The 15,940-nt window shown below is 41.7% G+C and overlaps 1 protein-coding gene across 2 annotated transcripts; it reads right to left on the bottom strand.

The window, feature by feature from the left end:
• Positions 1-530: 530 nt before the first annotated feature.
• Positions 531-15,080, bottom strand: trmt1 (tRNA methyltransferase 1). 2 transcript variants are annotated; one of them, XM_071503832.1, is made up of 16 exons: positions 14,923-15,080; positions 13,589-13,960; positions 12,261-12,450; positions 11,419-11,606; positions 10,973-11,088; positions 9,734-9,846; positions 8,143-8,291; positions 7,622-7,705; positions 6,457-6,526; positions 6,077-6,211; positions 5,832-5,917; positions 4,464-4,572; positions 4,211-4,287; positions 3,908-4,027; positions 3,645-3,759; positions 531-870 (listed from the first exon to the last, which is right to left on the bottom strand). In XM_071503832.1, the coding sequence occupies exons 2-16, from the start codon at positions 13,945-13,947 to the stop codon at positions 796-798; spliced, it is 1,986 nt and encodes a 661-aa protein (XP_071359933.1). In that variant the 5' UTR covers positions 13,948-13,960; positions 14,923-15,080; the 3' UTR covers positions 531-795. The 2 variants fall into 2 exon arrangements, with proteins under 2 accessions (XP_071359933.1, XP_071359934.1); XM_071503833.1 differs by lacking the exon at positions 14,923-15,080 and adding an exon at positions 14,674-14,796.
• Between the last annotated feature and the right edge of the window lie 860 nt (positions 15,081-15,940).

Raw genomic sequence — 15,940 nt, 5'->3', positions numbered from 1 at the left:
TACTTTCACAGTATTAATATAGAACCTAGACCTGCTTTATAATCAAGACTCTCACTTTGTAAAATATGGGACCTTTTAATTAAAAGTCTCCAAGATTAAATTTTACTGCTGCCATTAAAAGTTAAACCCGCTAATGCACTGCACTCACGACTAGTTCAGTCAGATGTAAATTTTAAATGCAGTTATCAGTGTTTGAATAATTAAAAATCTGTAAATTGAGTTGGTTACAGCCTCTAAACAATTCATTAAAACTCATCAAAAAAAAAAAAAAAAGGTGGGTTTTATGAAAACTGACCTGTTATACCATTTAATATCGGAATCGGAATCGCCTTTATTGTCATTATACATAGTACAACGAAATTTGAGCGCTGCTCCCTTGGTGCAAAACAATGCTAATTAAATAAAATAAATAAGAACCTAAAGAGAACACAAGAATTTAAAAAAATAGAAAAAAACCTGTTATACCATTTAATATTATAGGTGAGGGAAAAAAAATACTTTTAAACATCAAAGACACAACAAAGAAAACATTTCAAGTCATAGTGAGGACTTTATTGATATGTGATATGTGTTGACAACAGCTTAGTCAAATAAAAAACTGAACCCAACATAAAAAGCTGACATAAAACTGAATCATGGATATGTTGTTCTGTATACTTCTACAGTTTTTAGGTTGTCGTCCTCACCCAAACACAATCTGACTGCAGTGCATCATTCTCACTTCATCCAGGCTGCACCAGGTCATAACAAATGCAGAAATAAAATTATTAAAAAAAAAAAAAAAAAAGAGTAGAATTATTCCGTCTTCTCTTCATTCGTCTGCTCCAGGTCGTGGGAATAGCAGCATTTGTCTCCATTTGTACACGTGCCCTGAAAACAGACAGTAAGATTAATAATAATAATAATAATAATAATAATAATAATAATAATAAGTCGCCAGTGGACTGTGATGTTGTATTACAACATCCAGAAACAGCCATGGTGCATTTTGCGTTCAGTTCAGTTCATCTGGCAGGAAACCAACAGTGAGTGGCGACCTGCCAAAGCAGCAGAATGTGCCTGGAGGTTCGTTTCCCACCCAGGACATGAAGACCTAACAAGTGTAATTAGTATTTAAGTAACGGTCTCCCTCTAATTCTGAGAGACTTGGAGCTTATTATGAAGAACATCATGTGCTGAAGTGACCCCGACCTGAAGTAAACTGTTAGAAATCACTTTAACCACCTTTCACCTGCTGGACTGTTTAACCTTGTTAACGCCCATATGATGTGTTTCTATAATACAAGATTCATGAGTGAAATAATCAGTCAACACCGTGACTGAGTGTTTCCACCTTAAACTGCAGTGAACCAATGACAGTCTCATAAAAACAGATTCAGACAGTCAGGGATTCATACGTCATAGAACCTGAGGAACCCATCCTGTCAACCTGTGGGGACGGGGGACGAGGCTAAATAATCCTAACCTTGAGTTAGAGTTAGCATTAGCACAACCACTAACACTGTGTCAGCCACTGCCAGTTACAAGCGAACAAACAGCATAAACAAATAAAAGATGCTAACTATGCTAACCGTTCTGATCCGTCTGCTAGTCTCTGATTCTGGTCTCAACAGACTCCTCATCTGAGTCTGGGTCTGACTGAGGCTCCAACATGAGGCTGAGTCTCTCTGATGTTTCCTCCTCTAACCATCTTCATCCTCTCTGCTCTTTCACCTGGACACCTGGAGCCAGCAGGTGGTGGGCGGGGCCAACGCCTGATCCATTTATGTGGGGAAATCACAGGAAACTGTTTTTTTGTTGTTGTTTTTTTAATAATATAGTTTAAAACCTGTCTGGAGAGGAAGTTTTCTGGAGAAGTGTGGCAACACATCAGTGTACCAATATGTCATCGATTACGACAACAGTGCATTACAAAGATGACTCATGCATTCATGCAGCTTTAAAGTCCTTCATCAATTTAGGCTTTTTAAGGAAATAACATGAAAAGCAAAAGGTAATGAGGGTAAATGCACCAATTCTTCCCCAGTTTATTGAAACAAATGAACAAAATTCAACCAAGAACATGGCCGCCGCCTCCTATTGCTGCAACTTGGACATTTCCATCATTGATAAAATTATGTTTGATTCAACCCACAACCAATTCATGAGGCCAGCTCAACACTGCACCAGGTAGAGAGGTTTTTTCCTTCCTCGGACGGCAGTGAGGACTTTCAGAGCTTCATTAATAAAGTTTGGTCTCATTAGGGTTTGTGTAAAGATAAGTGTGTCTTCAGACATCAGAACAGTTTTATCTCACAGCACAGAAGTGACTCAGTCATTTCAGGTACAAAGCCACAGACAAGTTCTTCATGTGTCTGTGTTTTCCAGGAGAAAACTGCTTTTCTGAGAAACAGAAGAAAGAAAAGCTGGGTTGTTTTTTCTGTTCCAGGAAAATGTCCTCAGCTACAGCAGGAGCAGCCATGAATGAACCAGGAGTCCCACTGACGGAAACTTTATCAGGAGGAAACCAAACGAGATCACACACCGTGCTGCCTGCTTTTTGTGTCTGACAGATGATGAATGGTCAGTCTACACTTGTGAGGAGAAGCAGTTAAAGTTATAATATCTAACTTTTCCTACTAGCAGACCGATGTTATATATTTTGTTGAGTTGTGTTCTTACATTTACACAAATGTTTCCATCAATTCTCAAACTTAGAGAAATCTGTGATTTTAAATCATGGTCCGTTTCATTTGGTCTCCTATCAATGACATCATATCCTTGCCTGCCAGAAGCTCAAAATTCACCATCTATCTACTTTTAAGTCACATTTTTAAGATACACTTTTTACACCTTGGTGCTTTTCACCAGATGAGGGATTTTAGTCATCGGACGTCTGGATTTTAAGTTATCAGAGAAAAAAAGCCAAGAAAATGTCAGAGAGTTCAGCTCCCAGCTGCTCCAAGTCACCCTGTGAATCACTGATTTTTAAAGTGATATTTCTTTGTTTCTACAGATTTTAATCCCCCGGTCTGTTTGTTATGGAGAGGAGGAGATGGTTATTGTTTTTATTGAGAGACCATTAGCTTCAGAGTTACATATTGTTTGTTTATATATTGTGTTCATCCTCATCTTGTTTCAAAGATATTTTAAAATCTTTCCAATAAACCAACTGTGAGCTGACGAGTGCAAATATATGAGAACAATAACGTCATTTCTTGTTGAACAAATTTGGATCCTAACACTCTTAAACCGGGAACACATTGTCTGCGTCTCTGCTCCTGCCAGCCCCGTCTCTCTTCATATAAATTAATTTCTGATTTATGTTTGACAGAAAATTTGACTGTCTCCACATGCAGCTGCTGAAATGGTTAAAAAAATATTTTTTCAGATCCAGATTCAGCCTAGTCATTCAAACCACAGAGAAAGGTGTCAGTTTGGGGTAATGTTGCTGGTGTGATGTCAACAGGTCTTTTCTCTGTCTATTTTTGAGACACTGAATCTCTAGATCATGAAGCAGGAGACGTGTGTGAGGCAGTTAACCCGTTAACATGGCCGCCGAAATGAAAAACCAAGACGTTCAGCAGACACACTAACACGCCACACAGCCAGAGTGTTCCGGCCTCGTCTCTCACTCTTGTTCTCTCGTCTGCAGGTGAACTGACCTGTCTGAACCTCTTGCAGGGGAAGTTTTTTAGTTGAGAAGAGTCTGTGATCTGGTTTTTCCTCTTGTTCTGGCATTTCTTCCTCTTGTCCTGCAGGTCGGTAGAGATGCCGCCGCTGGAGGAGGAGGAAGAGGAGGACAGAGATTTGTAGAGGAAGACAAGTAAGATGAAGGTAGGAAGTAGATGAAAAGGGGAGAAGTGGAGAAGCATTCACAGCTTAACCTGTATTCAGGTGTGTGTGTGTGTCCTGTTGTGTTAGTTACCTGGCTTTGGCGCGAGCTTTGGGCCCCCAGAACGCCTGAGGATTCTCCTGGAACCGGGTCAGGTGGCGTTTACGGGACTGAGGGTTGGCGTCCTCCCTCACGGTGAAACAGGCCTCCAGGCTGCAAACACACAGACGCACAATCCAGAACAAAGGCGTCAGCTCAGTACATCCTGACACGATGGCTACTGGCGCTGGCTGTTTCAGTCTTACAGGAGTGTCTCGACATTGTGCTTTTATAAAACAATCACATCAACACTGAAGGTCACTGATAAACAAGTTCAAGTCCAGGACGTGGTCTCACCTGGGCTCAGTGGAGAGGATCTTAAAGGCGGGGCTCGTCTCAGACAGCTTCTCCCTCTTCACAGGATTAGCCTTCTCCTGCGGCAGACAACCAATGAAATATACACGTGTAAGTAAAGACTGTGCCTCAACTATGAGACACAACGAGAACCTGTGAATCCTGAGCGGTCAGGAAAACCTTCGCCAGGGAAACCAGAACGATTAAAAACAGCTCTAGTGTTTATTTTTTTCCTCTGCGAGTCAGTGGTGTTTACCCAGCATCGCATGATGTCCCAGAGGGCTGCAGGAGGAGCGTCCGTCTTGATGGCGTTCTTACAGGCGTGAGAGAGGGAAACCCTGTGGCCAGCATGAAGAAGAGCAGACCTGCAGAGACAGACAGGTAGAATCAGCTGATTCTTCTGCTACGCAGGCGTAGGTCGACTGCAGCCTGGAAAAATGACGACGCTCACTGAAACAAATTAATCTGGTCACAGGAAGTTGTCTTAGCTTATTGGCACCGCTGACCAGAGTTAGCAGCTGCATGGTTCATTTTCTGGCTGCTTGATGGCAGGAGGAGCTTCTAACTCGTTTACGCTCAATAGTGAAGAGCAGCTGAATTTTAGCTAATTATGCAAATGAGCTAAAAAGCCATTATGCTTTGGTAGGCCTGAAGAACTCCAAGTTTTATGATGATTGGACAAATGATTGATGAGTTGATGAGCCCTTTGTGAAGATATTTTGGTTGATGGCGGCCATGTTTTTGGACTGATCTTGCTCATTTATATTAGAAATGTGTGTGTCAGCCCCACAAGGCTGCATATTCAATTTGGTTCTAATCATTTTTACTGTTTTTCACATTATGCTCATAAGCAAAAAGAATCCATCATGGTGGACTTTAATGGTCCAAGAGGCTTTTTTGTAGAGCACACTGAGCTGGACTTGTGTGTCAAATTTCAAGTCAATCAGACAGACACTGTGAGGGGCGTGGCCTTTCCAGAATTGACAGCACCACCATGTGGCCGACTGCGCTCATATTTCTTGAGAAGCTGATGCACATCATCTCCAGTCACGGAAATTTGAGCAAATCCGGCGGAAAAATAACAATAAACCTGAGCAATAAATTGTGTCCCATTACCTTATAATTGTAAACGTCAGGAAACACGGGAACAAACCAAAACAATGAGGCTGAAAGGCTCCACAGAGCTGAGAGTGACTGACGACTTGTGTGGTAATTCTCTGTGTTGCAACAAACAACAACTTTCACATTACACACAGTCATTTGATCCACTGTTGATATAAAAACATGAGCGCAGCTTTAAACACGTCACATAATCCAGACTGTTTAATCTGCCTCCTGACACTCACTCACGTCATTTATTTATAGCAGTGGTTTGACCAGATTTCTTTATTTCTCACATGTTTTCTCACCACAGTCACAGTCAAAGCAACACTGTGGTTCTTATCTGTGCTGATGCTTTATTTAACCAATGACTCCCCCAGTTTTCTAACACACAAACAGACAGATAATATAACCACAGAACAGACTGTGTTCAAGTGAAAGTGCTCGTTCTGAAGTGTTCAAATGTCAAAAATGATCATATAACAGAATGAGTGTGTTGTTGTGTGTGTGTGTGTGTGTTTACCTAAACTGGAGCAGAGGTGGAGTATTGCAGTGTATCGTGCTGCTCAGACTGTCCACAGTGTAATAAAGAGGCACATCTTCCAACTCCTGAAACAAACAGCACGTCAGACCCCATGACAACAGGAAGGTCACGAAGGTCACGATCTGACCTTTTTAAAAATCTAAGTCATCTGATACAACCAGTGACCATACCAAAAGATGACAACAAGTCTCTTAATGTGAGTGTGTATGAAGGTAGGTGGGTACCTCGGTCACCATGCTGAGCATGCCCTCGATGCGTTTGGCTGTTCCAAACCGGGATGGGTTCCCCGACACAGCAGACAACACCTTTTGGACAAACGGCAAGTCGTGGATTGGCTCCGCCCAGATAGGACCACCCAGCTGCAGGAGAGACAGAAAGGCTTCAGCTGGTGTGTGGTGTGTTTGCACAGTAATAACCACAAACAAGCACAGAGGTTTTAACAGTGTTCACACCAGACAGTAAAAAGTATCCTACCACTCAGAGAGAAAACCAAATCCAGATGTGAATTTTTAAAAACACTTATATTTACCTATATTACACCTATGAAACACACACGAAACATATGAGGTGTCAGTGTGTGTGTGTCTCTGCGTGTGTATGTGACCTGATGTCTCTGTCCACAGTGGTCACACTCTGGTCTGACTGGGGGTCCAGTGGCAGCAGAATACTTCATACTGAAATCACAAAACATTCAGCTTTACCACACACAGTCAGGAAGGAGCACAAACAACAAACAACAAAGACACACAGAAACACATCATCTGCATCAGAGACTCACAAACTTATTCTCATCAACTAAACCGACACAAATCAGATCATGATCCCTCGTCTGATAAGATTTCTGCTTTTACACGTTTCATTACAGAAAGTGTTTGAAACTCACAAATACATTCTGTCAATGTGTTACTTATGGAGGGAATTACAGGGAAAATAAATTATTCCTCTTTTGGGTACCCTCAAGGACCTCATTTTGAGAACTAGATCTAGAAAATCTTGTACATTTGTCTGTGAAGCCTCCACAGCGGAAATTTCATTTGGCCAATGGGATGAATCCAAAGTTCGTCACCTGGTGGCGATAATCATTTAAAATGTATCATGAAACTAGAATTTCCACCTCGTGGTCGTTTCTCTCTCTGGATAAACATCCCTGTTTATCATGTAAAATAGGAACCATTTGTATGAAATTTTGTCTTAATTGCTCTTTCAAGTTTAGATTTTTTCCTTCAATCTTTATTGAAAAATGTACAAATATACACACAATACAAACATGTGCTGAAGAGAAATAAAAATAAAATAAATACAAGAAAATACTAAAAATGAGCATAATGGGAATAAAATGATGAAATTAAAAAACAATATAAAGAGTAAATTGAATTAATCAACTACAATAAAACAAATGTTTTAAGTCTTGAGTAATGGCTAAAAACCTTTGACCACCAAAATCAAATCAGTTCGTCTTTGTGTCCAGGTGAACGTTTTTACCAAATTTGAAGAAGTTCCCTTGAGGCGTTACGGAGGTACTACGTTCACGAGGCCAAAACCGCGTTTTGTGAGGTGTCTGTGACCTTGACCTTTGACCTTCGACCAACATCCAATTTGTTCATCCTCGAGTCCAAGTGAATATTTGTCTTTTGAAAGTTTTAGAGCTGACGTCTCAGGTCATGAGCCACAAGTCTGAAGGGTTTTATATGATTTAAGCCTCACATGCCAAACATCTTCAGACCCAGTTGTACAGTGTGTATGTGTGTGTGTGTGTGTGTGTGTCTCACTGTTTTCCGTTGATTGTTCTCCTGCCCATTCTCTGTAGGTGGAAAGAGCCACAGCCGACACAGTTGTAGACCAGAGCCTGTTTACTGCAACACAAGAGGGAGAGGAGGAAATCTCAACACAAGATCCACACAACTGAGCATTTTTATCACACGTGACCATTTACATGTGTGTGTTTATGCACATGTGCCCTGTGTGATGGTTAATGTGTGTATGAACATCCTGCTTGTATGTTGTAATGATCCTTTATTTTTTCCTTTAGGCTTAATATTCTCATTTCCATTCCTCTTAAAATTCATCTACATAATCAACATTCAGTTTTTATACCTTCCCGTATTTCTATTATTTTTTTAAATTTCTTTTTTCTTTCATCTCACCGAGTCCTGCCGCTGCTGTAACTTTTATTATTTGTTGCTGCAGTGACCCAGTTTCAGCATCATTCATCTTTCATCATGTATCAGCCTGTGTTAGAAGACAGTACCTGCATATATATGTGTGTGTGTGTGTGTGTGTGTGTGTGTACCTGGCTGAGTTTTTCACAGTAGCCTGCCCCGTGAAGACACGCACAAAGACTCTAATGTAGAAGTCGACACTGACGGACAGCAGGGGCTGGATGTAGCGCTGGTACACCCCCGCCCTCTGGTCCAAACTGTGGAGGATGATACGAAGAGCCTGCAGGGAAACAACAGAAACACACACTTTTTTTTTTTTTTTTTTTTTTTTTTTAACTGTTACTGCCTTTATCAGTGAAATCCTTTTTCTCCTTATGAAGCTTAACTCACATTTTATTAATGAATTATTCCAACAAAAAAACAAAACATGGAGTATCTGTGTCAAACTGAAAAACATTAAAACATTTGACAGATTTGGGGATTTGTGATACAATTTATCTTATTTAAATGGTGATTTATCCATCATTAACAATTTTCACAAACACCTTCAATATCCACGAACATTTAACTCTAATTAGAGAAGAATTAAACATGGCTAACTTTATTATTTTGTCAATTTAAAGCATTTTTGTTTAAAATCACTATAACTATGTAATTTTCCCTTCTGTTTAGAATGAATAAGAATGAAAGCAAAAATATTCACACACCTAAAAATATATTAAAGAAAAAAAAAAGACAGGAGTGTAGGAAAATTCATGACAACTAAATTAAATAACTACAGTTTTCTCAGACTGTCAGTCAATGACCAGTTTTGATTGAACAGTGTGAACGGTGCACATGGTCTGTTCTCGATGCACCAGTGACCAAATAAACAGACAGTAACACACCAACAGACACACAAACAAAATCACTAAAGCCACTTTGTGTAGAATTTGTTTGTCATTGTTAAACCGTCTTTATTGGAAAAAGCTGTCGTTTGTGGTAAAACTTAACAATCCTGGTGAGAACTGCTGCCGTCTGTTTGTTGTTCAATGCTCCTTCATTGCAGCCTCGTCTCCCCGAGTCTGTGCTTTTTGTTACTAGCACAGGGGGGCACCAGAGTCAGAGAAATTCAACATTATAAACCTAAAGATTTTCAAGAGCTCATACCCTAGTTTTTGTACTATTTATAGCCATAATTTCTTCAGCTAAAGCCGTTCAATATATTTACACTTGGAAATTGTTTCTGTGTATAGTTCCTTTCACTGTTAGGGACAGAGTCCGCCCTCCTGCACACAACAGATTCACAGTGTTAAAGCTCGTGACTATGTTACTGCTAATGCAAAGCAAACATTTCCCACTGCTGCTTCAAATTAAAAGTGTTCACCTGGCAAAACCACAGGTGGCTTTTACTGTGAAGCAGTAACAGGAAGCACGATGCGTCCGACACCATGTTAAACCTGCATCATCCAGCAGAGATGTGACCACAACACAACAGTCGTTAAATTATTGTAGAAAGAAACAAAACAATGAGGAGCAGCTAAATGTCATCACACACACACACACACACAACATGTAGCCTCAGGCCAGACTCCATGACTCAAACACACACTCATGCACAAAAGGATTAAGACCTTATCAGTGCACACATGGGGACGTGTCTATGCGTGTGCTGTATGTGAATTTTTACATTTTTGTGTGTGTGTGTGTGTGTGTGTGTGTGTGTGTGTTCTGCTCCCTCACCATCTCATGGCAGTACTTGGCTTTGGTGGAGACTGAGCCGTATTTGCTATAGCAGGTCTCTCCACTGTTTCCTGCCATCACCGCCATGTCTGTACATGTTATACACAACAGACCTGAGAGAGAGAAACAGAGACAGACGGAGTGAGACGGAGGACAAAAGAAGACAAAGAATGACGTTCTTTCACAGTTTGCTCGAACAGGACAGTACATGAGGGGAGCTTTTCAAATTAAGACTAAACATCAGTCTCTGTTTTGTCCTTCTGAGACTCAAATGGGAGGAAACCAAACAAGAATTATTTGACAAACACTGTGACTTCTGATCCAACTGTGAGATGATTTTATGGCAATTTTTTGAATGCAATGAAAACTAAAATATAACTGAATGAATTTCCTTAAAAATCCTGCTTGTAAAAGTCTTTGTATCTTGGATTCAACGCCTGACTTGAACAGATGAGAGTCTAGACAGTCACCACAGTCTGTGACCTAAAGCTGAGTGATAAACTGTTTCATCATGCCAACGCTCAGATTTCACCTGTTCCAGTTAAAGCTTTCCCCTAAGGATACGTCCAGGCTAGGGCTGCACAATGAATCCAAATATAATCAAAACGGCCAAGTGCAATATCCAAATCGCAAACATTGTTGTGCATTGTTCGCACCATAAGTGTTGTGGTGCTACAGAGACGCCCCAGCCTACAAATCATATTCTCCAGACGTGAGGGAACAAGCTTGTTTGGTAAAAGCCCCAACAAATATCACATCATCATCGTTTTTCAACATTTTCAGTGAAAATAAAATGGATTCAAATCGTGACTCTTATCTGGCAAAAATAAATAACTGCATCATGATTTTTCTTGCATATTGTGCAGCCCTAGTCCACATCAATAAGCTTTCATTTTAAAACAAAAGCAATCTCGGTGCAGACGACCGTTTTAGTGCAGCCCATCCATATCACAGTCCATGTCCCTATCACACCTGAAAACGCAGGTCACATGACCATTCACAGAGCCGCTGTGAACAGGAAGCAGATGGTCCACTCTGCATTTGTTGCACAAAATACTACGAATGAGGAACAGCAAAGACAATTTCAGCATTAAAATGCAGAATTTAACTGCACAGCAGCTGCTAGCAAAGTCAGTCAGTTGTGGAGGCTGATAAGATCCAAAAGTCTTGAAAACTCATCTCACCTTTGTTCTTCATTCTATTCAAATAATACAGTTATTGTGCATTGACGCTACTCACCTCCTTCACTGACGGCCTGAACGGCAGCATCCAGAAAGGAGGCGGGGCTACCATAGGGATCCAGATCAATGACATCATAGCGCTCCTTCTTACCTCGCATCTCATACATCAGCATGCTAGAAAAACAGAAAGAGAGATGAGGTGAAGGAAAGAGAGGCGTCAAGTTCACAAAGAAGAGCAGATTAGGTCAGAGAAGTAAGAGGAGTCACGACTGTAGGGAGGAGTGAGGAGGAGTGAGAGTGGAAGAAAAGAGTTCATAAAAGAAGGAGGCGAAGAGACGAGGAGGAATGAGAAGAACAAGAGGTCAAGGGTGAAGACTGGAGATGAATGAAGATGAGGAGCAGTGGATGACTACAAGACGGGGAGAAGCCAACATGCGGCCAATCGGTGAAGCAGATAAATGACAGTGGCGGAGGCCGAGCAGCAGCAAACACGGCACTTCCTACCTGGCGTCCCGACAGCTGGCCTGGAGCAGGTGGCTAACTCCGTTGTACTGGGCGTTCCTGGCGATCAGGGCCGCGGCCTTGGCGGAGAAGTCGTTGGCGGTGACGCTCTGCAGGCCCGGGACCTCCAGAGCAAAACGCACCGAGCGCAAACCTGACGCCGCCAGACCCTCGAGAACGCGAAGACCGAGCTGAAACAAAGGAAACAGACTTGAAGCCGCACAAATTGACAAACACTGACATATTGTCACCTAAACTGTGTAAAAACAGATTTGCCAAATGTTGTAACAGAAAACATTAAAACCAACATTCAGACGCTGCACATATTCCTACAGGGATCTCATTTTCAGAACTGATCCCTGTCAGGATCTTTTCTTCGACCAGTAATCAGCTGAAGGTTAAACTGCAAGAGAAGCCCCAGTGGAAAACAAACCTCTAATCCTGATACAGCTCTGAACTACAGAACCAGAGTCGGGGGACTGCAGCAGGTGGTTCGGCGTCACAAAACTGGATCAGCACTAGTGCCATGTTACAATAATAATTAAGGATAGAATTATACAAGCATATTATTATTATTATTATTATTATTATTATTATTATTATGATAGTATGTCTTATTGTATAACCTTTCTTTCAATTATTTTATGATAGAACTATGAACATAACACTTTGTTTTCATAAGAGCTGAACAAAACATGTATTTTTGACAGAAATAATTTACCACAGCATTGGATGAGCTGCACCAACATTTTTCCAGTTATTCAGGCGGATTTTTCTGGCGAAGATAAACATGGCCGTAAAAGCTGCTCCACGGGCATTTACACTTTACAATCAATCCCACGTACCTCACATTTCTCCCCCACTGTTGCAGTCACAGCTGGCTCCTCTGCTCCGTTTTTCTCCTCCATCTGTACGTCAGCCTCATTTGTCTCCTCCGCCAGAGAGACCACCACCCTCTCCTTCTCTCCAGGCACCACCACCTTCACCCCCTGCTGAGCCAGCCGATCTCTGGCAAACTCTGTGATCACTGCACATCTGGAGAGGGGAAGAGGAAAAGGGTTGCTAATGTATATAGACATGAACTGTAGGTATCATAACAGGGTAAAAAAAAACAGAGCTTAATAAATATTCATGACATTTGTTTTCCTCCAAACACAGCTGGTGATTCTTTTCTGCCAGTGGTTTAAAATGATTAGGTTATTGTGGAGTGATCTTGACCCAGTTTTGAGGTGTGACTGGAGCACTGTGACTGAGCGATGGAGTGACTGTGTGAAACACAACAATGATCATGTAATTCAAATCAAGAAAAAGATGTCAGCAGAATCATAAATATGACATGTGACACTGAGTGAAAGTGTCTCGTCCTGTTGACAAAACCTTCCTCTGACCAATGAGGTGAGTTTTCAGGCCTTGTTGAAAACGTATGAACGCTGATGAAACTTGGTAATAAGTTCTGTGAGGGGAAAACACAGAGCCTCCTGGTTTTTGGTTCCAATGATGCCACCATGTGGCCACTGGCTGCTTATATTACTATGAGGCATGAAAATGATCTTTTGTCTGGTTGCATTTTGTCTGTAGGCGTCGCTACGACAACATGATGAACAAAAACTGGCTTTGACTAATCTGTGTCACTTACAAGTCATCCCTGGACAGGTTTAGATTTTCTCCATCGATCAGATGATTGTCGTCCACCGTGTCTATTTTGCAGCACATCTTGATGACAATTAAACACTTGTCTATATTTTCTATTATTAAATCCAGACCATGTGACTTTTGAGAGAAGAAATGACACAACCTCCTGTTTCCAAATTTAATAGTTTAGCTAATGAACAAATGCAGCATTGCTAATTTCAGTATACAGGCTTAGGTGGCGTAGTAGATGGCCAATGTTAGCTAATGTTAGCACACAGATACAATATACTGCGGTGCTTTAAAATGCTACATTACAACGATGCCGTACTTTGCAGAGGTATGTGCTCCAGCAGATGCTCAGAAAACATAATGCTGACTGTGCAATGATTTCTGTCTTGCCTCTACAGTGTATTATGCCAAACTGATGACCTGCTCTGCACTGATTCACTTTTACATCTATCTGGGGAGACTCATGTCTGTGGTGTTAAGAAATTATGAGTCTTCAGAGCAAAAGGCCCAAGAAGCTGGTGCGTAAACTTACGTCAAATCTCTGTTAAACTCCTGGACTGGGTTGTAAAACACTTCATTTGCACTGGGAAACAAGATGGACGCCTTGCCCTCCTTGACCACCGTCTCCCCTGGTAAAAGACCCACAGCAGGCGTCTTCTCCTTGTCTGTAGGGGCAGGGCTCACAACATCTGCTGGAGGGTTGGTAGTGGGAGCCTCTGAGTCCTGAGAGGCTTTGAGGGGCTCCATAGATTTCAGCCCCCTGCCGACAGCAGCAGCAGCAGCAGCAGGACGTAGCCTCCACTGAAGTGTGTGTCTCACAGAGCAGGTGTAAGAACAATGCAGGTGACTGGCGCCGATGAGGGGGAACAGCCGAGCTGCCCGCACCAACATACAGGGACAGGGCCTGGGAAAAAACAAGCAAGACACATGAAAGCTGCAAAATGTTTGATGAAAGAATCCAAATCTCACCCGTAGTTCAGAAATGTGATTCCCATGAAAGTATGTGTTTATTCTTGCACAAAGGCCTCTAGAGGTCACATATGGAGGGACATTGGGATGATTTCACCCAACCTCGGCCTCATGTTTGTATCGTGGACAATGGGATAACTCATGTGCTCTTATGAGAATGAAATAACACTGAAGGTGGCAAAGTCAACATATTGAGTTTGCCTCATTATCATGGACAAAAAGCTCTTGATGTGCTTAGATAAAAAAATAAATAAAAAAAAACATCTTCAATTCCATTAAGATATGATCAAAAGCTTAATGGACCTCGTGGCCAGACTGTTTCGTCAACTTCTATTTTCAAGTTCAAGAATTGAATCTCAAGCTCCTTTCTCATTTTATCAACTAGTCTTTTAGTGTGGAGCATCAGAAAATAGTTGACAACATGACCTCAACATATCTGGTTCACAACAGAGAAAAGCTGCAAATCCTCAAAGACAAAAAATAATAATACATGATTTTAAACTACTTATTGATTATACAAAGTTTTGCTGATTAGTTTTATCCGTCCATCGACTAATGTAATTTATTGACTGGCCGTTTCAGGACTAGAGTAAACCCAAGGATTACACAGGATTTGTACAGGTCACCTGAGCTGCACCTTTAACTCACCTACAGCATCTTTAGCTTTGTGTCTCTCAGTTTAACAACAGTGAGTCCACACGTTAGCACGGCCGCCATTACACTGCCACCGCCATTACTTAATGTGGATTATCTGACAAGGTGAAAACAAACTTGAGCTTTTAAACGAGACAGAAAAACTGCCCTCAAACCTCTGCAGCTACTGCACACATCATGCCAGAGAAGTTACTAGCATGTTTGCTAGCTAGGCTAAACAGGGCTTCCGTTTAACAGTTTTACCTGTGACACCTGTACTGGGCGGAGGCTGCTCTTCGGCTTTGTCGGGGTTTTTCTTGTGAAAGTGACACAGGTGGTCGGGCAGTGTCTGTTCCCTCGCTGCCACAGCGCAGTTTCCAGCTTGCTCTCACATTAGCACATGGGAGCGACCATGTTTGAGAGCGTCTCTACGGAAAGCCTGCGCGGCCAGTAAAGACAGAGCGCGTTGCTGCCCCCGCCCCTCCGGTCGGGGCCGTGTAATGTAAGGACAAGAAGGAGAGGGGGTCGATCAGTCAGCCGCTGCACATCCTGGCCTACTTTCCCCCGCAGAGAACATGTGAGGAGACTGGAAAACACATCAGTCTGCTTTCATGAATAATCTAATTTAATCTCACCGTGCCCGCAGCTGGTAATGCATTCTCATGAAGAGGCTAAACATAGTGTGTGGATTAACCGGAATATCTCAAACCTATAGTGTGCGGAGGTAAACACTGCCTTGGAGAAAACAAGGTCAGTGCTCACGCAGGGTACAGTGGAGTGAACTGAGGTCGTTATGGCAGGAATGTGATGCTGTTCGTGGACAATAGATAAAATAGAAGCTTGATCTTCTTTTTCCTATTTCTTGCATTCAGTGCTGTCATACACAAGTGTAGAGTGAATGAGGAAATGATCTAAATTCTTTCCTTTAATGTGCAAAATAAACAAATATTTGACATTTTTTCCCTCATTATCTTATTATTGGCACAGACAGTCAGCAGGTCTGCTTGGGCCCTGAAAGCTGCAAACTTATTGTGTGTTACCAAGTTTGTTAAATTAAAAATTCTTTGGGATTATTCACCATTACACACATCACCAGCTGACACAACAGGCCCTGTCCTGATGAAAAACGTTTTAACACCACCATATTTCCTTTTTGTGCTTATATGTTCTATATTACCAATGCAGTATATCACAGCAAATTAGCACACATTATGCCCGTGGCCATAGTAATCCAACTGAGAAAAATAGTACAAATTGCACATCTACAGGAGCCCAGCAGCTC

The sequence above is a fragment of the Trachinotus anak genome, unplaced genomic scaffold (genome assembly GCF_046630095.1).
Source record: "Trachinotus anak isolate AG129_WGS33_773 ecotype Australia unplaced genomic scaffold, CSIRO_AGI_Tana_v1 ptg000019l, whole genome shotgun sequence".
Taxonomy (NCBI): Eukaryota; Metazoa; Chordata; class Actinopteri; order Carangiformes; family Carangidae; genus Trachinotus; species Trachinotus anak.
This window is presented reverse-complemented; position numbering and strand designations above follow the sequence as displayed.

Bases quoted from the DNA above. Each gene is read 5' to 3' on its own strand.
- trmt1 (XM_071503832.1), bottom strand. From the start codon at position 13,947: ATGTTGGTGCGGGCAGCTCGGCTGTTCCCCCTCATCGGCGCCAGTCAC. The intron at 8,292-9,733 runs GTGAGGGAGCAG...GTTTCCCTGCAG, and splicing joins CCAAGTACTGCCATGAGATG to GCTCTTCGTATCATCCTCCA. The intron at 7,706-8,142 runs GTACACACACAC...CTTGTGTTGCAG, and splicing joins ACTGTGAAAAACTCAGCCAG to TAAACAGGCTCTGGTCTACA.